Source organism: Electrona antarctica, assembly GCF_951216825.1.
Source record: "Electrona antarctica genome assembly, chromosome: 3".
Classification (NCBI taxonomy): domain Eukaryota; kingdom Metazoa; phylum Chordata; class Actinopteri; order Myctophiformes; family Myctophidae; genus Electrona; species Electrona antarctica.
In genome coordinates, this window is record NC_136808.1 from 32,514,859 (window position 1) to 32,539,544 (window position 24,686).

The following is a 24,686-nucleotide window of genomic DNA, read 5'->3' on the forward strand; positions in this document are numbered from 1 at the left end:
CGCGCGTGTGCGTGCCGAACACGCACGTGTGAGTGAGTGTGTTTCAGAGGCTCAGAGATGGCTGGCCTCGGCTCTCTCATACAGGGCCCGCAGCTTCTCAAAGCGTGGGCCCCAGTCCCCGAGGGTCTCCTCTCTCCTGCCCTCCCCTCCGCCACCGTCGCTGCCGCCTCCCCCCTCCAGCCCCGCCGAGCTGAAGGAGCTGAGGGAGCCGGCCGGCGAGCCCCCTCCCTCGGTGGAGAAGACCTGCAGCGAGTCAAAGGGCCCCGTGTCGGGATGCTGGTCGGCGTCGCGGATGATCTCGCACAGGTAGCGGGCCAGGTCCTGACTGGAGAAGGACAGGGAGCGGCGGGCCAGCTGCGGCGGGCGCGACTGACCCTGGGCCGGGAGGCGGGCAGGGGGCACGTCCCTGCGGAGGCTGGCGGCAGCGGAGGAGGAGGAGGCAGTGGTGGAGGAGGTGGAGCAGGAGGGGTCCTGCAGCTGGGCTTGGTGCTGCTGGACGGCGTGGGCCTGGTGGAGCAGGTGGTGCTGGTGGTGCTGGTGGTGCTGGTGGTGGTGATGGTGGGGAGGAAGAGGAGGAGGGGGAGCATGATGCAGGGCTCGGGAACGGCAGTACTGGACCGACTGGGCCGGGCTGGGCTGGAGAGACTTCTGCAGCTCTGCCATATCGTAGGCGTTCTGCACGCAAATACACACACGCGCACACGTGCACGCACGCACGCACGCACGCACACACGCACGCACGCACACACACACACACACACACACACACACACACACACAATTATAATAAATTAACTGATTGCACAATCTTTAGAAGGAGACGTACTATTTCCTAGGAAGGGGGCTGCAAGGCACAAAGGAAGCAAGGGAAAGGGATAGAGTGATAGTGGAAGCAGATCAGCTTTCACCCTTAAACCTGGTTGTGAACTTGCAACGTTCCTCCTGTTTAATTTTCCACTCCGTCTCCTTTTACTGTTTAACACATTGGATCCTTAGGACAGGTATACTCGTCGTATAAATGAATTACGCGGGGCACGCATGACGAGCAGGCTGGTCTTAAGGCGCTATCGCGATAAGGCGATATCGCTATAAGAAAGCCCCGCTGTGTTTAATCTTTGGAATCGCTCTGGTTGCTACGGAGGCTTGCTAAGGCCTCGCCAGCACTGTTTCTGTTTCTGCATAGCCATTAGCTTCGGTATTAGCCACAGCCCTTTTACACTTTTTACACCAAATAGCGGAAATCCGAGTCTTGCAAAACATAAAGTGGCTGTTATAGCGCCACCATAAGGCCAATATGAATAATATAGGGTGGAGGTAAAATAAATAAATAAGGCTGGACAAGAGCGAACAGACTTTGGTCGTCCGCACTGGAAGGAAGGATGGATGGACCAGTGGAGAATTACACACAAAAAAAGCATTACATCCATCCATATTCAACTGCTTATCCCGAGTCGGGTCACAAAGTCAAAAGTCAAAGTCAAAGTCGTACGATTTGTCACACACGTTACCGCAGTGAAATTTGCGTGCGTGCGTGCGTGCGTGCGTGCGTGCGTGCGTGCGTGCGTACGTGCGTGCGTGCGTACCTGGTCCTCCTCTCCTCCTCCCTCCTCGTCGTAGTTGAGAACATTCTCTCTGATGTCCTCCCAGCCGTCGTGGTGGGCAGACACATGGTACACACCCTCCTTCAGACCCTTGTAGCTTCGCCAGCGAGTGTACAGGAAAATACCCAGCAGCAGTACTACTTAGACCGAGAGAGAGAGAGACACGCACGCACCAAACGCAAGCACGCGCACAGGCAGGCACACATGCGTGCACACACACACACCAAGTCACAGACAGACAGACAGAAAGAGAGCAAATTATTATAGAGAGAGACTGCCTGCCTGCCAGATGGACGGACGGACGGACGGACAGACAGGGTGATGTAGAAGGGCAGTGCGAGACAGATTTACAGAGAGGAGGAGACAATCATTAGATCTTCATTTATATTCCATCCTACGCCTGTGCCACTCATCCAAAAATAATGCAGATAACGTATCTACAGTGAACTCGATAGATTGGCTCCTTTCAGCGAGGGACACCGTCGTACGGTACAGTCAAATTATGGGCAGAACTGCAAACTACAGTACCTTGCTGACCAATCACCATCTAGCCTAATTAACCTCACGGGCTTGGAAAAGGATGAATGGTGGAGCTGGCTTCTGATGTACAGTATAGGTTACAGTTCTGGAGTCAGTGTCCGTTCCATTCCCATGCTGTAGTAGTGGTTCTGGAGTCAGTGTCCGTTCCATTCCCATGCTGTAGTAGTGGTTCTGGAGTCAGTGTCCGTTCCATTCCCATGCTGTAGTAGTGGTTCTCAAACTTCTATTTTTAAGGGACCAAGCCAGTCCCGAAGGGACGTTGGTCCCTTATTGTTACTTGCGCAAGCAGAGTGTGCAAGTACTGTGGTCGGCTGGACCGAAAGTGGTATGTATGTATGGTATGCATGGTTATAATTGGCTTTTGATGGTGACGTAAATATGTTTCAATGTTTGGTGGGTAAAAGGTAACGTATGTATGTATACATGTATGTAAGAATGGTGGGCATCCCCAAAGCAATTTATTGTTTTACTGTAGGTTAGTACTATAGCTCTTATATCTCTTTTGCGCCGACGAAAATGAAAGCCTCATGGGTATCGAGGCTACATCTGTAACAACCCAACTTATAGAATTCTGTAAGTAAACAAAGGGTCTGCTCTCTGCTGGTTATTGTGGAATTATTAGATTACTAGGCTAATCATTATATTGTATACCTCAAAGGTCAATTTGAGGTTTTGAGTATAGAGGGTATAGAAGAGATTAAATACTGTTCATTGATTAATGTTACTAACATATAAATAGAAAATAAACAAATAAACAAAACATTAATTTACAGGTCACACACTGATAGTGCTGTCAAACAAGTCTATGTCTAGTCTGTCTGCAACAGCAGTTTTATAATATAATGGCCTATGAAGAGTGGGGGTCCCTGCTTGATCTCTCTCTCACTCTCAGGTAAAGGGTCCTTGGCTTGACCTGAAAAACATTGAAAACCCTGGTCTGTATTTATATGAAAATAATCCAGCATTATGAAAATAATTATTAGCCAAAATCATGTTGTTTTAAATACATAGCAGATGCAAGCTCACAACGTGTCACATCCATGCCGCGCTGTAAGCTTGTGGATCTGCAATTTTAGGCGTACGACACCGTCGTGCTGCAGAATATAAATGAGGCTTCTATCCCAAAGAACAGCAGCAGATAGAGAGAGAAAGCTGAAAATGTGTGAAACGGTTGAAAATGACTTAAAACGCAAGCAGTACACCCAGCTGTGGCGTTGTTGTTGTTGTTCACGTGTGTGCAGAAGCTTTCTTTAATTACAAAATGATGATCGTGACGCAGATTCGCAATTGCGTCGGTGAATCAGCAAGAACAACAGCTGTGGATCATTACCGCTCAGCGCTACAGTGAAAAAAAGTTGTTGTTTTTAACTTTTTTCCGTTGGGTACTTTTATTGCTGCTGCTGGCTGTCTGGGGCCCGGACAGTGAGGTGTTACAAATTCTTCATGGGGGCTCGAGCCCCGCAGCCCCCACAGAGATGACGTCACTGCTTCTCTTGTTTAACCCATGGGGCTCACTTCTGTTAGTCGCGGGTTACTCTTTATAGTATGTTGTCTCAACGTGTCTGCACCGTCGTACGGTAGCTTCTGTTCACTGGCTGTGCAGCACTGTGTTTCTTTTCTGATGGTGCGTTCAATGCGCCTCGGAAACACAGAATAGGGTGAAATACAACATGAAAAAAACGGTGCAACCATGGATTTTACCGATACAAGCACTCCGTCAATAGTATCCGAGACACAGTGAATGAACCGATGCACTCGCATCGTGCACGTCTGTATCGATTTTCCGATACGTATTGATTATTTTCCACATACGTACCACATGCCTACCGAGTACCGACAACTCAGCGTATGAGTCTTCAAGAACCCTGCCCCCTCACACACACACACACACACACACACACACACACACACACACACACACACACACACACACACACACACACACACACACACACACACACACACACACACACACACAGTTCAGTCGTCCATGTTTCAATGGCATATTGTGCATATTGTTCTTATTGCTTATTGCCTTCTTACTTGGCCCTGCCTTATGGCTGCTTGCAGCAATATTTTTTTCCTTCTTTTTTTGGATCAGATCACCATTGTAAATAATGTTTTTATCAATGGCATCCCTAAATTATTATCATTATAATTCATAGCACCTCATGTCATGTTGTAAATATGTAAATCTTCCTCCCTAAGATGTCACAAGGAAAGCCTTTTCCTTTAAAACCTTAAAGGTATATTCAGTGATTTGACTTAATTCAAATATCACTTATTTTTTCTTTTTTTCTGGATAATCCTCCCTACTATAGAGTGTGCTGACCATATAAGGAGTTCCTCCCTGTCCCCAGTGAGCCCCTGGGGTCAAAAAACCCTAGTTTCAGTTTTGGTGGCGGGTGGCAAAGCCTTCATCCAATCAGGATGAGAGGGGCCTTCCTCCAATCATGATCGAGTGGGGGCGGGCCTTGGTGCACATGCTGTTGGCCTGTTGCACTTCCCCCCACTGTAGAGCGTGCATGTGCACATTTTGTTACCGGGGCGGACCGGGTGGTTTTCCAAATCACCCAAATCACTGAATGCTCCTTTAACCACGCAAACCCACCAAAGAAACCTTAACCACGTAAACCCATCAAAAATAGCCGATCTACAAGCTTACAACGCATCACAACGTGACACGTTGTAAGCTTGTAGATCGGCTATTTTTGCATGGCGAAGAGATTTGGTGTAAGTGCCAGAAACGAAAAGTACAAACATTCTTAAACCATTTAGACCTGAGAAAAGATTCAACAAATGTCTTCTAAATCACGAGAGTTTTCTGAAAAACCATGTCAGTGTTGCTCAAACATTTTCATGTCAAAGACCCCCAAAAATAAATGTAATTGGCCGCGGACCCCCATCTGAAAATATGTTGTTCCAGGGACCCCCCCATGAATCAAAGATTTGAATTAAAAACGTTTGCTGTGAAAGAATACATAGTCAAAGATTTGCACCACATTTTCACGATTTTTCCAAAATAGCAAATCTACAAGCTCGTAGCGCGGCACTCGGTGCCACGCTATGAGCTTGTAGATCTGCTATTTTTCAATAGCTAAATTATAACAAGGGGTTCCCGCTCAGAATGGATGGAAGTATTCTGCCTGGACTTGCATCACGGCACCCACTTTGAGAAACCCTGCTACGCAGAACCAACAGGCATCTTAGCAGGCATCCCTTAAGCCTCACGTACACCACTGCATTATCCTGACTCTCTCTCTCCGTCTATACCTGAGTCCTGAACACGTATTGGCAGCGCACAGCAATTACCATGCTATTAGTTTGCACACGTTTGCATTTTGCATTTTTAATGAAGCCAGCCGTTTCAGGGTTTCTAAATGGCACAGTCATGCTATAGCGAGCTAACTGAGGAAATGTGCATAATGAGGAGGCTGACAGCCCCATCTTTAATCATGAAGGAGCTACACTGCCGTCACTAAATGGGGGCTTTGAATTGCTTGAATAGAATTAAGCCACTAATTACTTAATTAATATCAATATGTGATAGTTCTCAAGAGGCGAGAGACGATTGATATCTACAAGTAGAAGAGAAAGACGAGTGGCGGAAATAGGAGATACAGTACAGAACAGGAGAGGGAATTCTAGGCAATTAATGTACAGTATAGTTACACCCCCCCCCCCCCCCCCCCCCCCCCAGCTAACTTTAGAGAAGCATGTGCATGTGGATGCGCACGCACGCACGCACGCACGCACACACACACACAGTTCTACATTGTGAACCAATCTGCACATAGTTTGCACTCACTTTACTGTGACCTTTTGTAGCGTCTAACACATCCCCAGTGCTTTGCCCTTCCCATCACACTACAGTATATGCACTCAGTGCCAGCACCTCATACATTAGTTAGCATCTATAGGGGCTCTGTCTCTTTTTGGGTGCGTTTCTTTTCCTGGCATATCCTGCTATTACATTTCCAGTATCTGCTTTACATCTCACTCCCTTAATTTTGTTTCCTCTCTAATCAACACTTTTCAAGTCAAACTGTTTTAAAAAGGATTTTGCTTGTATGCTTTTTGGCAGAATTGGAAAGAACCTCTTAAACCCTATAGGCTACTTTGTTGTTGATCTATAAAGCATGAGTTTGTACTGCTCTCCAAAGTTCATGTATATTAGATCATGTCCAGAATAGGAAGCTAGGGTTCATGTACTGTAGATGATATTTAATTGGAATTATATCTCTCAGTCGTTTTTTGTTTCCTTGGATAGAGATAAATCCTCCTCAGGATGTTAGCTATCCAGGTTCCCTTCTATTGGTTATCCGTTCATATATTTTAAACGTATTTCAGTCACTGTATATGTGGGTTGTGAATGCCCACATATACATCACACACACACACACACACACACACACACACACACACACACACACACACACACACACACACACACACACACACACACACACACACACACACACAGACGCAGATGCAGATCCACGCACACACGCACGCACACGCGCACGCACGCATGCATGCACACACGCACGCACGCACGCACGCACGCACACATACACACAGTGTATAGGATTGTACACACATTGATTGTATGCATGAAAATATTTTCAGCATTATTTCTGGTCTGTGAAAATCAATTCCAATCATTGTGTATTCAGGTATTGTCTGTGGTGTTACAGGCTTTAATCTATTCTCAGTTTGACAACAGTAACACTGTACTTTAACTGTAAAAGTATTGTTTTCATTAACAAGTTCAAAACTATTTGTGTGCTTGTGGTTGTGCATTTTTAGGTTATTCAGGTCAATGCCTCAATCATTCCTCCATTCAATTCAGCTTGACTGCATCCAGTTGGCCAAGTACAGTAGTTGTTCAAAAGACATCCACTAAGACTTAAAGATTTAAAGGTTTATAAAAATAAATACTTACTCTACTCTGAGTACTCACAACGGCAGAAAACAACCTTTTCAATGCCATCCCTTACTACCTTCTCTCCATTTTTTTCTCCACCATTACATTTCCCTTTCATTCTGCAAGTCTCTGGTATGTGGGAAACAAACCGCAGCATCCTATCTATCAATTGTAATAACCATAGTAACAGACGATGTATTGATGACCCCCCCATTTAAGCAGATCATCCTGAAAGAACTCTGATGCTGTAGTTCAATCAGCCATAAACCAGCTGCACAGTATGAAAGGAAAAATCAATATTAATTTACTGTCAATTTGTCCTTCTCCCAAGAACACACGTCTCTCATCACATTTATTATGTGGAACAGTGTAAAGGGAGATTTGCTATTTTGATTTTCAAGAGAGGACAACTGAGTTTTAAATGTATTGAACAAATCGAGTCAGCGGGAGAAATAAATACGAGCCTGGCAGGCATGGCGGGGGGGTTCTGTGTCTGGGGAGCAGTCATGTTCATACGGCAGTGGCAAGTGGGATTGATTGATTGATTAATTGATTGATTGATTGATTGATTGATTGATTGATTGATTGATTACTTTACTAGTCAATAAACAGCACGGAGTTGCAGTAAAACATTCAGGTGGGGGTCTGCCCACAATCTGCCAAGTCTTCCCAGAGACCACACATTTACTCATCTGGGGGTCCCTGGCACAAACTCTTTTCAGATGGGGGTCCGCGGCCAAAAAACTTTCAGAACCACTGCTATAGACGCTATCATAGTAGCCTGACAGACCAGCGTGCTATTATTAGCTCTCTACCCAGTGTGGTTAAAGCCTGAACTTTGAGGTCAGTGAAGACCTCAAAGTCACCTAGCTGCTCAGTCCCAATGATTGTAGTAGTGGGCCTCAAATTCTACAGTAAGCTTGGTTGGACAACCTCAGCGTGGTTAAAATACAAACAGCCAAGTATCATGTAGATTTGCTCTTCAATAATTTGACCATGAACGGAAAGGAAGCCCACTGACTTCAATCATTGCTGTCGGGCAGAAACCCTCGTATCTCAATCTTTTAAAGAATTCTCCCCCCGTTGTTCATCATAAAAGAGTTGCACAAAGGTCAAGAAAATAGCAGATCTACAAGCTCAAACGTGTCACAATGCGATGTGTTGTCTGCTTATCGGCTATTTTCACTATTTTAAAATGTTTTAAAACAATAATAAAAAAGGAACAGTTTGGACATACGATTTCCACATAACAGCAACAAAATGCTCTTTACACACCTTTATCCACGATAGCACACGTAACAGACAATGTTTAGATCCATTCCTGAAGAAGATCCTAAGGGATCGAAACGTTGAGTCAAATAAACCAGTGGAGCTGAGTTTTCATACCAGTGTTGCGGACTCTATTTTTTCCTCTTAGATCCATGATGGACCTTGTCCTTGTCAGGTTCGTGAGACCTGACTTGACTGCATTTACCATCGAGGAGAATCTATAAGTGGATGTGCTTAATTAAGCCTGGCTTCACAGGCAAATTCATATAGATACAGTTCCAACTGTTTAATGTATATCATTGTACAAATGAAATGAGGACGGTACAGACTCAAACATGCCACATTTTTAAATTAAACTAATAAGTCTATAACCCAAACCCTCTACTCCTAGGCAAACAAATTACACTTAATCAAGCTAACAGTGCATAAACTTAGCTAAAATGAAAATATTTAAAAATAAAAACTTGTTTTGTTGTTCCTCAAGCTATATAAATGGGAGATATAGGCCTACTCTGCTTTCACGAGAGCTTGCCCATCTACTTGAAAGGGAGACTTTTCAGGACAAAATAAAAAAGTTAAATGTTTTTAAAGCCAAAAAGAAAATGTCAGGACAAGAAACAATGAGTAATGTTTCCTGCATTATATGGAAATAAAACATTCCAATTTTCCAACTCACTGACTTATGGCATCTATAGGTATAGTTGTTAAAATGTGATTATATATTTATTTGACTAGACCGGTGCCCAGCTGTAGAGCACCCAGTCGGTAACGATGGAGATCCATGCCCCACCCGGCTATGCAATATACCCGTGTCAGTGTACGCGTTCCACCTATCTCGACACCGGGCACTGCACTCCCTGTGGAGGTGTGGAAAGCGTGTGTCGAATTTGAAGTCGGTGGGGCGAACAGTTCTCGAGTTACGTGGATTACAGACTTACACACGTACAGACGTACAGAGACTTGCCACATTTATAGATAAGATAGCTGTCGTTCTACTGGGTGTGCATTACAGTGTATGCGTTATAACGTTTCAACGTACAGTACATATGCTAGGAATGTGTACACTACGCTCACTCTCTGGTAGGATTCTATGTGTTGTATGTATTGAACTACCAAAGACATGATGGCTTGTGGGGAGCCAAGAGGCTAGAGGTCAGGGCTGGAATCTACACTGTTCAAAGAGCCTCTCCAGAGGACACACTTGGTGAGAAATAGTGGGAGTTTGTCTCTCTTTACAAATGCATGTGCTTGTGCACACGTGCGCGAGTGTGTGTGCGTGCGTGCGTGCAAGAGAGAGAGAGAGAGAGAGAGAGAGAGAGAGAGAGAGAGAGAGAGGAGAAAGAAAGTGAGAGAGTGTTTGTTTATTTGTTTACATTGCCTCTGAGGACCTGAGGTCTGCTTGACCATCGCTTCGCTTAGAAATATGTTTTCTTTCCCTCGCTCCTTGACTCGTCTTAATGCCTTTCCATAACTTTTCCCCGTTTCACTTTCACACTTCTGTTTACTATACCTCATTCTACTCGTAACAGCCTCAGGGATGACCTTATCTTGCACCTTCATTGTTGGTTTTGTTTTTTTCTCTTTGCAGGGTGGTACTTTGTCACAGATACGTACAACACAGGAGGCTATGAGATCTGCAGCATCCTCTCTCCCGCTTTCCCTGACCTGCGGACTGATACAGTCATTTGTGTGTTTCAGATACATAAATTCACTCAAACACACTCCTCACCACCAGTCACACAGACATTGCATAGGCCTACTGAAAGGAAACACTCTATTAACACACTATTGCATTGATTATTTAATTTTACTTAACCACATGAACCCATGTCCCTATAGTGGAGCGAACATTCGGCTCAAATATAGCTGAGTTAAAAGCTCACAATTCCACAGATATCCGTTTGTGATGAACACATTATGCATTATTACAATACAATTTAAACATGTATTCACTACCTATTACGGTGTGACCTCTCTTGGACATTTTGAAATGCATATCACAAACACGATCTAATCCGAAAATGTACAATGGCTAATTATAGAAGAAGACGTCGAGAAGTGGCTGTCACCACAAGCACACTAAACTACTCAAGGCACAAGTGGTTAATAAAGCATGTAGCGTTATTTACACGTGTATGGCCTAATTGGCCTATATGCTGTCTCCCTCATTTTTCACATGAGCCAGGTTGTGCCAGAATGGAGAGATCATCCTCTTTTGTCTCATACGTTTTCTACTGCTGAGTTCAAAGCTTAAAAGTTGCTTGGTGTGCATGTAGAATTGGAGTTTTCCCAAGGAGGATTAAGGAACGTTTCTCCTTTGAGATTTGTTCATAATAAAGCCTTGGGTAGCATTGCAATGAAAACGGTAAGTGCAGTTGTCTTTCAGGCACATCCCTGGGCTCGAGGGGGGTCACTGTTTGTGCAATTTCCTTCCTTGCTTTAGTGTTTTTTAGTGCATAAATACAGTGAATAACAGCATGAAGACTAAGGTTGAGATTAATAAGCTTCTGGGTGGTACTTAAGCAGGAAGGCTCTAATTTGTATTGCACCTCGGGGATCAATACTGTCCAGTTATGTCTCTAGCTTTGTTCAGTCATCATCTGAGGAACTTTGTTATAGTTGTACAAGTACAAAAGAGCAGCCTTTGAAGCTCATTGAGCATTATGACGTTATGATGTCAGTGAAAACCGGTTAAAGAAGGGAATTAGAGGCTCATTGAGCACTGCTTTAATGGGAAACTGTGTTTTGCTGCGGCTACATTGCAGAGTTCAAGTGACAGTGTTGGTAAGTCTGTGGTTTTCTCCTGCAGTACCTTTAACAGCAAAACAAGCTATTACTGTTGCAAATGAGAGGGATAAATTGAGCATAGAAAAGGAACGGGCAAGGCAGTCTTTGAAAATGGCAACATTGAAGTTTGCGACTGTACCGGTTAGACCTAATAAAGGCAGTTAAGCCATCGGGTAATGGTGATACCGATTGAGTGTTCAGACAAAGCAGAGGAAGCCTGTACCCCATGAAGTAGTAGTCAGATACTAGGCTTTAAAATAGGGAAAGGGAGTACTAAAGAAAGTTTAAGAATCACTGATATTCAAGAGAAATGTGAGTTTGCAAAAGTCACTTACTTTGGATATTGATATACTATCTCGGTATGGTTGTGGGTTAGAGTAATTTGCAGCCTGCTTATGCCAAAGTTTATTGATGAGTTTTCTGTTCCCACCATTAAATAAATAACTAATTGTTCTTTATCATTTTGGTTTTGTTGGGTTTCCTTTGTTAATATCTTGTTATTGCTTGCTTGTCCAAGGGCCTTTCCATAATTTAGATGCTGAAATATTATTGTTTATACTGGGTGTTTTTCAAATATTCAAATGTTTTTATTTGACGCTGCACTTTTTTGTTCTGTTGATTGATTCAAATTCTCCTCAATTTTATGCAAAACACGTTGTAACTGTTTTCATAAGTGCTCTAAAAATAAAGTTTTTATTATATAATTAGGTTTGGTCGACTGCTGTTTTTGGCGGAATTCCTCAACTGTGGTGGCTCCTCTGACTCAGTTGCTGAAGGCAAAATCTAAATTAATTTGGCCTGCCTCATGTCAGCAAGCTTTTGGTATAACATTAAAGCTTTGTTTTTCTGTTCCAGTTCTTCTGTTAGCATCCAAATTGGTTCAGCCTCTCGAGCTGCGCGTGGATACAAGCCAAGAAGTTCCACTCCTACCAGCTGAATTATTGTGTCGAGGGCTGGCATTAGTCTTGGCTTTGCGGCACTTCCACTGAATGCCAATGGTATACTATAAACCATAACTTACCCACTTTTATGAACTCTGCAGAACAGAGATCAGAGGCTCACATGGTGGGCACTGTTTATATGCAGCCTTATGACTTGGACATCCATCATAGTAAGGGGAAATATGTTATGGGGTGCTCGCAAAGGCTTAAGTAGATCTTAAGCCTTGGGGGTGCCTTGTCCCGTGCACCTTTGTAGCTTTTCACAACTTAAAGGGTTAAGACTTCTGAGGTAATTTTAAGATCTACTTAAGCCTTTGCGAGCACCCCAGACAGTCTTTAAGTTGCTTGATTCAATATTTAGATATTTGACTTTGTTTTGATCAGACACGATTAAATAAGCCCATTCAAATTCAAAGTTGATGTCAACCACATTAAACTCATTAACACACACATCACTATAGGCTAGGCTCCAATGTTGCCTGACAGCGCCGCATGTCGCATGTTCGAGTCCCGATCCCCACGGCCTTTGCTGCGACAACTCCCTATCTCTTTCGCTGTTTCCTCTTACGTCTACCTACCTACTGTATCAATAAAGGCATAATAAGCGCTCCCCCCTCCCCCCCAACAAAAAATAATAATAAAATACATTCAGCATTATTTACAGACTATATGTATGGTCTTCCTCTTTTGTCATACACTGTACCCTCACCTCTTTTGCTCTTTGGCCTCCACTCTCCACTCGACGCTAGACTTCTCTGCTAATGTTAGCAGTATTGATTCCATCACACTGAACTACCACCACTCAGTTCAAGCTATGACCCTGACAAGACCAGTATATCTCCCATTGGCTCCAGGGCAGGTTATTCAGCATATTATGCATAACTATGTACCACTCGTCCACTCAGTACACACATACTATATACAGTACACATGTACACAAAAAAAATAAAAATATAGTTTAACTCAGAGAGTTGATCTATAGTCACATTTTTGAGGGGCACCAGCCCCTCCTATACATTCAGCTGTTAGTGTAGATTTTCCTCTTACACAAACATTACATTCCCATTGACAATGAATGGAGAATGTACGTCATAAGTGGACAAACCGACATGTTACGTCATGATGATGTACGATGATAAGAGCGCCCCTCACTTCACACGGGTGTGATTTTTACACTATCTGCTAAAAGACCATATTGGTGGTAAAGTGTTAACAACCGCAAAGTCTAAATATGAAGGGGACATTAACAGGAAAACATAGATGTCTATGTAGAGTAATTATTTCTGAATTATGTCCTGTGGGTATGGTCACTATGGTGGTTTAAACTAAATCCAGGGATTTTGCTGTGTAGCTACATTTTAATGGACCATTTAAGCAATACACTTCAGTAATGCTAATGAATCAAGGCAGTAGGCACCATCACTGTTGACAGGCAAAGCCATATTAGTAAAGATCACCCTCAAGTGTGCAATACTGTGATTAGACAATGTTTACCAAAGAAAAACATATCCTACAACAACAACAACATCTAAACATGAATCTAAACTGAATGGAGAAACCTAGCGAGTTTGTAAAATACTAGTTTCTTGCCCATCAAAGATTCCATTAGCCTATAAAGCAATTAACAGGCATCCATCTTTTAGTTTTCCCCAAAAGCCACACTACTTCCTAGGTCACAGCCATCCAGGTGCTGAAACAGCTAGCTACTGTAGTGTGGCTGTTGTTCCCTTCCTGGGGTTGCCACACCGAAACATCTGCCTCCATCTCACCCTGTCCTCTGCCTCCTCTTCTCTCACACCAACTAACTTCATGTCCTCTTTCACTACATCCATACATCTTCTCTTTGGTCTTCCTCTGGGCGTCCTGCCTGGCAATACTGCGATTAGACAATGTTTACCAAAGAAAAACATATCCTACAACAACAACAACATCTAAACATGAATCTAAACTGAATGGAGAAACCTAGCGAGTTTGTAAAATACTAGTTTCTTGCCCATCAAAGATTCCATTAGCCTATAAAGCAATTAACAGGCATCCATCTTTTAGTTTTCCCCAAAAGCCACACTACTTCCTAGGTCACAGCCATCCAGGTGCTGAAACAGCTAGCTACTGTAGTGTGGCTGTTGTTCCCTTCCTGGGGTTGCCACACCGAAACATCTGCCTCCATCTCACCCTGTCCTCTGCCTCCTCTTCTCTCACACCAACTAACTTCATGTCCTCTTTCACTACATCCATACATCTTCTCTTTGGTCTTCCTCTGGGCGTCCTGCCTGGCAGTTCCAACCTAAGCAAGCTACACTCACTATCCCTCCTCTGTACATGTCCAAACCATCTCAGTCTGGCCTCTCTGGCTTAATCTCCAAAACATCTGACATGCATTCTCCCTCTGATGCACTCGTTCCTGATCCTATCCATCCTTGTTACTACCAGAGATAAAATCAACAATTAGTCTCTGCTATACCGCCAACTCTGCGTCTTTTCCTCTGTCTCTAGTCCAAACCATTCAACATAGCTGGTCTCACCGTCCTGTACAAATATAGGTAACACTTTAACTTAAGAGGGCAAATAATTAGTGATTAATTAATGAACTCATCATTATTAATGAACTCATCATTAATTCCTGGTCCTTACCATTAACTAACTAATGGCGAACTTAACCAAGTGTAATGCAATATCATTAGTTACCCCATTTAGGCCTGACGTCGAAATAAAAAAAACGTTCGCTCTGAAATAATATATATTCAAAGATCTGTGCCGCATTTTTACGATTTTTCAAAAATAGCAGACCTACAAGCTCATAGCGCGCCACTCGGTGGCGCGCTATGAGCTTGTAGGTCTGCTATTTTTCAATAGCTAAGGTATAACATAATGCTAAAGTTAAAACACCAAAAGGGGTTCCCACCCAGAATGGGTTAAGGACAATATTCCACAGTTCCACTTTACTTCTATGTCCAGGATGTCCACTCATAGGTGGGTAGGAGTAGTGAGCAGGGATGGTCCATGACCACCCGATAATAACTTAAACCAAATATTAAATTAATTGATTTGTCTTCACCACAGATAAGACATGACACTGCTCTATCGGGACCCTTAATGGAGATGAAATCCATCCTATCTGAGATTATGCCAATTAAACTGAGCTCATCGGGTCTGGGTATTAATCACACATTAATATTCCTCAAATGAGACTGGCTGCATGGCGTGTGAAAGATAATGGGCACTGACCACCCACCAAAGTGGATAGAGGAAGTGGAGAATCTTTGAATCAAGCACATTAATGAAAAAGCATGAACACAAAGTGTTTTTTGAAACCTATAATGCCAGGCTCTTTTGATTTCATGGTAAATAATAATGAAAGTCGATGGGGAAACAATGACAATGATTAAGAGTTACAATGATTAAAGGGAGCGAGGAGGGTGGCTAATGATAATTTATTCTACACAGGGGGAATAACACTCCATTACAGAATGAATGTGTTTTCTTTGTACTGTATAGCCTAGCTAAGAGACCAATCTCTTCAAAATGACTGGTAAACGTTTATAATTCTCCCAGAACCATTCACAAGAACTGACTTTGTTTTGATGCTCTGTATTAATCGTTTACCCGCCAGGAACATAGGAATATTAACACGTAGAATCTTGTAGCCTGCCACAAACGGAAAAGCCGTTTTAACAGCGATGTATTCATTAATGCATGTTTTAATACGATCGTATCAAAATCTACCGTCCGTTAGCTTTGTTATGCTTCTGACACAATGGGCGCGGCCATTTTGAAAATGCGCGCGCATCCACTAACATTGCCGGCTCTGTTTTCAGACGGCTTTATCTCACAGAAGCGACATTGCAGAGGACGCTTTGTCCCAGACAAGCGTTTTCAACAGCCTGTAGCAGGCGCTGTGATACTCGCGGTCCACTTTTTCCACCACCGACCGAGAGAACGAGCACCAGCTTCGTCAACACACACGGAATGGTTTCATAGTAAAATGCGATACGGATATTTGGCTCTTCAAAGTAAGTGTCACGCGTGATTAAACCATGGCAATACGCAATCGAGGGATTAATTAATGGCGGCAGGCTAAGAGTTTTAAATGAGCAACGCAACAGCACAGCTATCAGTCACTGACCAGAACATATATATCTCTATCTTTTCCAATACGTTATCTCTGGAGCTGTACTTGAACGTGCAAAATGTTAACATTCACAGTTAAAGTTAATAAATGCTGGAAGTACAGTATGGGTGCACATTTACACTCTCACTCTCAAGTAAAACTCATAGTCAGGATTGTGCTGTGTTCTGAATAACCATACCTGCTCATGGTATGATGTTAGTTAGTCAGTTGTCTCAAGGCTTATAATCATACAAATCCTTGTACTTTTACTGCATTTAAAATCAATAGTAGATCATAGCTTTCATCCATCTGAATTAATTTAATCAGGAAGCAAGACTTTATTCTCTCCTGTCTCTCATTATATTTGTTTTAAATGGCAGTTAGTCACAGGAGTGACATAACTTGTTTTGTCATCATACAGTAGGCTATACATAGGTTTGAAACATCACACGAATGGTTAAAAAATAAATCTGGAGGAAATACTTTACTGCACACCATATCTTGACACATATCTATGGCTGTTATTTTGTTTGTTTTCTGTGCTTGTCCATAATTAAAATCCAGCAAATGAGATCAAGAAAAAGACAGAAGGTTGGAGTACAGTACATGTGTTGTAGCCGAACGCTCAATCTGGCATAAAGTGTCTAACTCTTTAGTTTGAGGAGTAAAGAGCAAATATATATATATATACCTCAGGAATACACTCACTCAGCACATCAAGTACACGTTGAGGAGGGTTGTAATCATTCAAAGGACTATCTTTACCTGCACCACCGCGCCCGGCAGAGACAAGGATGAGACTTGTTTGGGTCCATGTGTGCACTTCGCCTCTATTTCCATTACAAGAACAATTTCGCCTTCAGTTCACGTTGAGCTCGATTTCAAGAGAAGCTCACCCTTCAATGGCACGGCACGGTGACCCATTCAGAGCAAATCTCAGATGCTTTTCATGCCCAAATGAACCTGTCTTCCCACCGATACACAGAGATACAGATAAACAGAGACAAACTCTTAGTTTGTACTGTCAGTACTGTACGCCTCAGCACTACTGCAGTATGGGTGGAAAGACCTTAAAGATGGAGTGCCACGATCTTTCTTAAAACATCAGGTACTATGATTATACTAGGAGGAATATTTTTTATGTGTACAGAAAGTGTTAAAATCATGGTTTTATCTGGCCACACCCACCAGTTTATTAAGTAGGCCTATATCTGGTTTTCACCTTAACACCACCCACCTGAACCACCTGTACGGATATATAAGTAGCTGGCAAAAATAGAGTAAAACTTCCGCCAACGTCTGCCAACTATACAGACAATTAAAATATGAATGTAAAATGAAGCATCATGGTTGTTCAGGCAGGCGGAAGTTAGCTGGTCTCACGTCCAGTGCAAAAACAAAATAAAAAAATGATCTATTGTTGCCTGTAATGATGGAATAATTGCAGCAGCTGGGTAAGGGATGTTTCTCCAGCTGAGAACATTGGATATACAGATGCTCTCTGTAAGAACATGAAATCCTCTTTGGGCTATCCCAGAATCTCTGATCTGAGAAACTCTTTAATGTACAGTATGTACCAGAATGCCCAAGGCCGCCCTTAGCAAAGATATATGTCAAGAAAACTTCATTGTATGCCGTTCTTGGTCAAGTTGTGTTCTTTTTCACACATTTGGCCAAACACATACAGTACCCCCACAATCTTAATCATTTAAACCCTATACAGTACTCTGTACTCTGGGTCTAAACTCAATAAGTCTTTACCGAATATAGCCAATGTACAAGTTGTGTCATGTTGTGAGCTTGTAGGTCTGCTGTTTTAGCTGAAAGATCACCTACGGAATGTTCGCTTTGTTCAAAATAGGGAATCTACCTCAATGGTTCTCAACCAGTGGTCCTTGAAATGATTCCAGGTGGTCCCCAGCTAATGATGGACAGTTGGTAACCAAATGGACCATTATTAGATCTTTAACTCTTGGTAGCGTAATTTTACACTCTCAATTCAAATTATTGTTAAACAGCTGCATTACTTAAAGGGACACTTCACCCTTTTTGCAGATATGGGTGACTGTATGATGCTCTGAAATCAGCATATGGTCCCAGCCACCAGACGCAAACACCTCTCAAGACATCAGATGGTTCAACCCTCCTGACAGACAAGGAAGCCATCATGAACCGTTGGGCTGAACATTTCAACTGCCTCTTCGAAGACGAAAGGACTGTCCAGGAGACTTCAATTGACAGGATATCCCAACATGAAACAAGGACGGAACTGGATTTACCACCAACCACGAAAGAAGTTGCAGCTGCCATATGCAAATTAAGATCATACAAAGCACCTGGAATTGATGGGATTTCTGCAGAAGTCTTCAAGGAGGGGGGTGACGCACTTCTTCACAGGCTCACAGACCTGATCAAAGCATATTGGGAAAAGGGTACAATCCCCCAAAACTTTCGAGATGCACCGATTGTCTCCCTAATCCCTATATAAAAACAAAGGGGATAAGTCCGACTGTTCAAACTATCGAGGCATCTCCCTGCTCTCGATCGCCGGAAAGATTATGGCTAGGGTCCTTCTCGATAGAATTATACCTACTATTGCCAAAGAAGTTCTACCCGAAAGCCAGTGCGGTTTTAGATCTGGGAGGGGAACCACAGACATGTTTTTTGTCCTGAGGCAGATCCAGGAGAAATGTCGGGAGCAGAACATGGGTCTTTATGCTGCCTTTATCGACCTCACAAAGGCCTTTGATACGGTCAGTAGGGAGGGGCTCTGGAAAATCATGTACAAACTCGGCTGTCCCCCCAAATTCATCACCATTCTTCAACAACTTCATGTAGGGCAGAAAGGCCAGGTCAAACACTCTGGCAGCATCTCAGAGTCCTTTCCCCTTAAACAATGGGGTGAAGCAAGGGTGCGTGCTTGCACCAACCCTATTTGCTATATTTTTTAGCATGATGCTTCAAGAGGCCACAGCAGATGCAACAGAAGGCCTCTACATTAGATACCGAACTGATGGTGGTATTTTCAATCTACGCCGTCTACAGGCAAAGACAAAAACCACTGACTTACACATCACAGAACTACTCTTTGCAGATGATTGTGCCCTCTGATTGTGCACACAGAGGTGGCCCTGCAGCTCATCGTGAGCCGCTTCTCTGCAGAAGCAAAGGCATATGGACTCACTATAAGCCTCAAGAAAACAGAAGTACTCTACCAGCCCCCACCCCATGGAGAGTACAACCCACCATCCATCACCATTGATACTACCTGTCTAAGTGCAGTGAAGCAGTTCACATACTTGGGCAGTGTAATTTCACACATTGACAATAGACTCTCCAAAGCAAACTGTGCATTTGGTAGGCTCCGCAAACGGGTGTGGGACAACCACTCACTGCGTCTGACCACCAAAATTCACCACCAAAAAAAGTTTACAGGGCTGTTGTACTCAGTACGCTACTGTATGGCTCAGAATCATGGGTCGTCTACAAGAAGCAGCTGAGGCTGCTTGAGTGCTTCCATCAACGTTGCCTGCGTTCTATCTTAAACATCAGATGGCAGGACCGCATTACCAACATTTAAGTCCTGGAGAGAGCTCAGTTACCCAGCATAGAATCCACACTGCTGGTTCGTCAGCTGCGCTGGACTGGGCACGTCTCACGCATGGAGGACACCAGGCTGCCAAAAGCAGTCCTTTACAGTGAGCTGTGTCAGGGGAAGCGGGACAGAAGCGGACCTCGTAAACGTTTCAAAGACCAGCTCAAATACCAACTTACGGTAGCAGGCTTACAAGTGAAAACGTGGGAGTCCACTGCCACTGACAAAACATCTTGGCGCTCGGCTGTAAACGTAGCTGCTGTGAAGCTCAGCAACATCAGGCAGACAGCTGCAATGCACAAACGTGCTCGCCGAAAGGGGGACCAACCCACCCAGACCTCTACCGCAGCCGCATCAGGACAGGGGTTCAAGTGCACCAGTTGCCCGAGAATCTGTGAATCAAGGATCGGATTATACCAACATGAACGTGCCTGCAGCAAAGCAAAGCTAAAGGAACCCTAACTCTAAACTCCTCCTATGATCTTCGCAAGCGAAGAATCAGCCATCGTGTGTGTGTGTGTGTGTGTGTGTGTGTGTGTGTGTGTGTGTGTGTGTGTGTGTGTGTGTGTGTGTGTGTGTGTGTGTGTGTAGAGTGCTGTATGGCCAGCTCCACCATGGCCAGCGCCTGGCAGGAGGACCAAAGAAGCGCTATAAGGACCAGCTGAAGACCTCACTGAGGAAATGTAAGATCAGGCCTGAGGACCTGGAGGCTGCTGCTGCTGACCGTGACGCATGGCGGCAGCGCTGTCACAATGGAACTCAGAGGCTGGAGGAGGACAGGACTGTCAGAAGACAGCAACAGAGGCAACAGAGACACAGGAGGAACACACCCATGCCTGCCAGTACCACTACCACCACTACAACCTACCCATGCCCCACCTGCAATAAAACATGTAATTCCAGGATTGGACTCTTTAGCCACCAAAGAACTCACCGTTAAGGACATAAGTGGATGTCATCATCGGATTCGATGGACAACCATAAGCAAGTAAGTGTGTGTGTGTGTGTGTGTGTGTGTGTGTGTGTGTGTGTGTGTGTGTGTGTGTGATTCTGATCTGTCATCTCTGCGTGTGTTGACACTATACACACACACGCAGAAGAACTGGGAGGCGGAGGGCCGGGGGTTGCGCTGCCTGGGACAGTGTGCGTTGGGAGTCTTCGTGTCAAGAACACCATGAGAGCAAAGCAACACTACCAAATACAAGGCAATATCATTGCAATAACTGGTTTCCATCTTACAACAGCTTCTGACTCAAATGCCCTTTCTGGCCTTTCCCAAAGCAAACCTATGGCTGTTTGCCTCTAACACACATCATGAGTGCAGCATGTAACCTGTATCATGTACAACAATTCGCACATACTGTATGATGCACAAAGCAAATGGATGGCCACAAAATAAATGATCTATTCTTGCCTGTTATGATGGAATAATTGCAGCAGTTTGTGAAGTGAGGTCAGAGTTTCGGCAGCTCACACATTGAATACAGAGAATACATTGAATACAGAGATGCTTTGTGTAGAGCATGAACTCTTGTTTGACCTACTGTATTGTCAGTATCTCTGCTCTGATACACTTCATGTCTGTGCTTGCCGAATTAGCAATAATGTCCAAGGCCACCCTTTGCAAAGACAGACATCAAGTCAACAACATAATTCCACATAATTTTTTACGTTTTCTGAAATCTGTGGATAAATTAGAGTGGAGGGAAAGTCTTAGAAGGAAACTAGAACATGTGTTCGTCAGACCACAGGTCTCCACCAGGTCAGGTAGGTAATTGTGGCCTCCTGGTAGCAATAGGTAAATGTGAAAAGGGGGGCCGTTCACACTCTGCCTTTGATGACTGCGATCATGATTTGATTTGTTCAAAACGAGTCTCTTGTGCAAACTTTAGATGATAATCTTAGCCAATCAGGATGGAATATGACAGATCCGTCTTGATCACATGACCATAGATTTGCGTGACAAAATCTCATGGAGTAATATCAAATGTCGGAGGCTGACCTTTGGGGCGGATTATGAAAAATGTTTTTTCCATGGCCTCTGCAGAGTGTGCATGCAAAGTTTCACGCAGATCCGTGCAGTTACAGGTAAAAACGTGAATCGTCGCATTTCTTCCTCGGCCTAGTGGGAATGTGCGTGCAAAATTTCACGTTAATTGCACATGCGTGGTGTGCACAGTTTTGTTGTATTCGGGTCAAAGGTGCCGGAGATTGGCTGTTCGCAGACGACTGGACACACACACACACACACACACACACACACACACACACACACACACACACACACACACACACACACACACACACACACACACACACACACACACACACACACACACACACACACACACACACAGACGCACAGACGGATGATGATCAGAGTCCTCAAACAGCAGTACAGTGTGAGAACACAGAGTGCTTCTCAGAGTTGGCAGTATGGAGAGAAAGAATTAACATCAGCTGCAAGTGGAAGTGAGGAGAAAGAGGAGTAGGGGAGAAATGAAGTGGAAATGAAGAGAGACTCATCATGATGACTACTCATGCAGAATGGCACAATGAAGGGAAACTCACTCAATGTGATGTTATAATTTTATATACAGTACGTGTAATTTTAGTACGAGCAGGGCTGGGGATCTAATGCCTCAATTTCACTGGGTACACAAGTGTTGCAGAGTGTGTCTGTTCCGTGTCCGTTCTAGATGACTGTGACTCCAGCAGAAGCATTTATGAGCTGTTAATAGAAGCGCATGCGTGCAGACAGCTCTAAAACTATGCATCTGCTCTATATTTCTTTCTGCTCGCTGCTCGTGGAATGCAGCAAATAAATAGTGAACAATTGTCATATTAGCAATTGTCATATTAGCATTACGTAGACTACAGTACCTAAAGTAACGTAGCACTTTTCACTATTGTTTCAATACCGGTATCAACAATTATGTTAAAGACCAGTCCGGACAAGCAGTCGTCCAGAACGGCTGATCCGACCGATATACCCATACAGTTATGGGCCCATATCAGCGATTTCCATATTCCATTGACAGACAGATAAAGAGATCACCATATATGGGCATAACAGTGACAGACATGTACAATGGAGAAACGGGTGCACCAGGTATTGCATAACTGGGTAGCAGGGCATTCATTTCCAACTTGCATTGTTCCCGAAAGATTATGCAAAATAAGTATGACTGTATCAGAGAGTGTACAAATGTCGCTGTAAACAAAGGTGACCGAACTGCGGTAATTTGGTTACATCTTATCTATTAAAATCGCCTTGTGGGTGGACGGTGGTGCTCAAAAAACATTACGTAACATGCCAAATGTATATGGAGAGACTAATATGACATGCAGACAATTATACAAAGCCTGTTTGGGTCAGTGATGACGTTGTTACACTCTGAAATCGCTCTGTGATATGACAAGCTCAGGGATCTTGTAACACATTGAGTGAAGTCAGTCGGATCAGCGCCTGTCCAGACTCCAGAACCACTGATCCGGCCAATATGCATGCATATGTACTGTAGGCATATATTATGTAGCCTAGATCCGGTTTATCAGAACTGCCAATGTTTAAACACCGAACACAGACAAAGTCAAGGTGTTTAATCATCCTGAAGGGCATTCTTTTTAAACAACTACCACAGCATCATACATTATCTCGCTTATTACACGGCCCAAAAATAACAACAAAACGAGGTATTTTCTTGTTTATAGTAATGATTTAGGATTTTTCCATAAGTGGCCGTCTGCCCAGCTGCAGCACAGTCGCCTCGGAAAACAAGGAAGTGAGTTGATCAAATAGAATCAATGTTCAGTTACTGCATCGTCTATTTCTCACTTCAAATGTTTTCAAAAACATTCTTGAGAGCAATGTTTAATTGCAAATCAGTCATGGAGTGTTTGTTCACATGGCTGTCATGTTGGATACAGAGGTCTGTTATAGAGCAGAGCGGTCATTATCAAGAAATAACATACCACTGAATTCAGCGATTGACCAATCAGAATCAAGCATTCAACCAATCCGTGCAATAAGCCCTTATACTGTATGACTGGAATTGGCGCTGAGGAGACAGAGCTCTTATTCAGTAAAACTTAATTCCAATGCAAGTGGTAGCAATATATAACCTGACTCCGCCAGATGGGGCAGCAGAGAGTACACTGGGTTCCCCCCCTCCTGCTGGGGGGTAAATGGTAAATGGTAAATGGTGCATTTATATAGTGCCTTTATCCAAGGCGCTTTACATAGATTGTGCATTACATTCACCCATTCACACACACATTCATACACCGATTGCAGCGGAAGCCATGCAAGGTACCAACCAGCACATCGGGAGCAATTTGGGGTTCAGTGTCTTGCCCAAGGACACTTCGACATGTAGACAGGAGGAGCCGGGATTCGAACCGCCGACCCATGGATCATTGGACGACCTGCTCTACCTCCTGAGCCACAGCCGCCCCAGTGTACTCTCTGCTGCCCCATCTGGCAGAGTCAGGTTAAGCAATATACGTAACTACCATGAATTTACTACCATATCATCCATTGTCATTGTCACTGTGTCCCCAATGTCAGACCTCCATTCATTGGCAGGATTTGTCGATCAGTACGACTTCTCTTGCTTTTCTCATTTCGATCATTGTGAAACACTAAAGAGGGCAAAGACAAAGATTCCTCGTAAACGGCATCCACGTATACCGTTTACAATGGATTGTCCCTTCAATTTTCACAAATGGAAAAATTACATTTCAAATGTCTTTTCTTGGCTCTTTATGTTCTTGCTAGTCAAATGCTTGGATTCACTCCAAACTGAATAAGCCCAAGGAAGAAAAAAGGCATTACAAATAAGGTTGTCCTTGTTGCTACTTAGGTTTCAGAGCGAGAGACGCTCAAGTGATCGAGCGAGGAATGCTCCTCCAATTG

General features: G+C 43.7%; 1 protein-coding gene across 1 annotated transcript in view; it reads right to left on the minus strand.

Moving 5' to 3' along the window:
• Positions 1-51: 51 nt before the first annotated feature.
• LOC306919737 (neural-cadherin) overlaps positions 52-24,686 on the minus strand; it is a gene marked incomplete at both ends in the record, with an annotated part of 380,035 nt that continues 355,400 nt past the window's right edge. Inside the window, 2 exons of the mRNA XM_079496290.1 lie at positions 52-675; positions 1,584-1,738. Of these exons, the coding sequence (XP_079352416.1) occupies positions 52-675; positions 1,584-1,738 (779 nt within the window). The remainder of the gene's footprint in view (positions 676-1,583; positions 1,739-24,686) is intronic.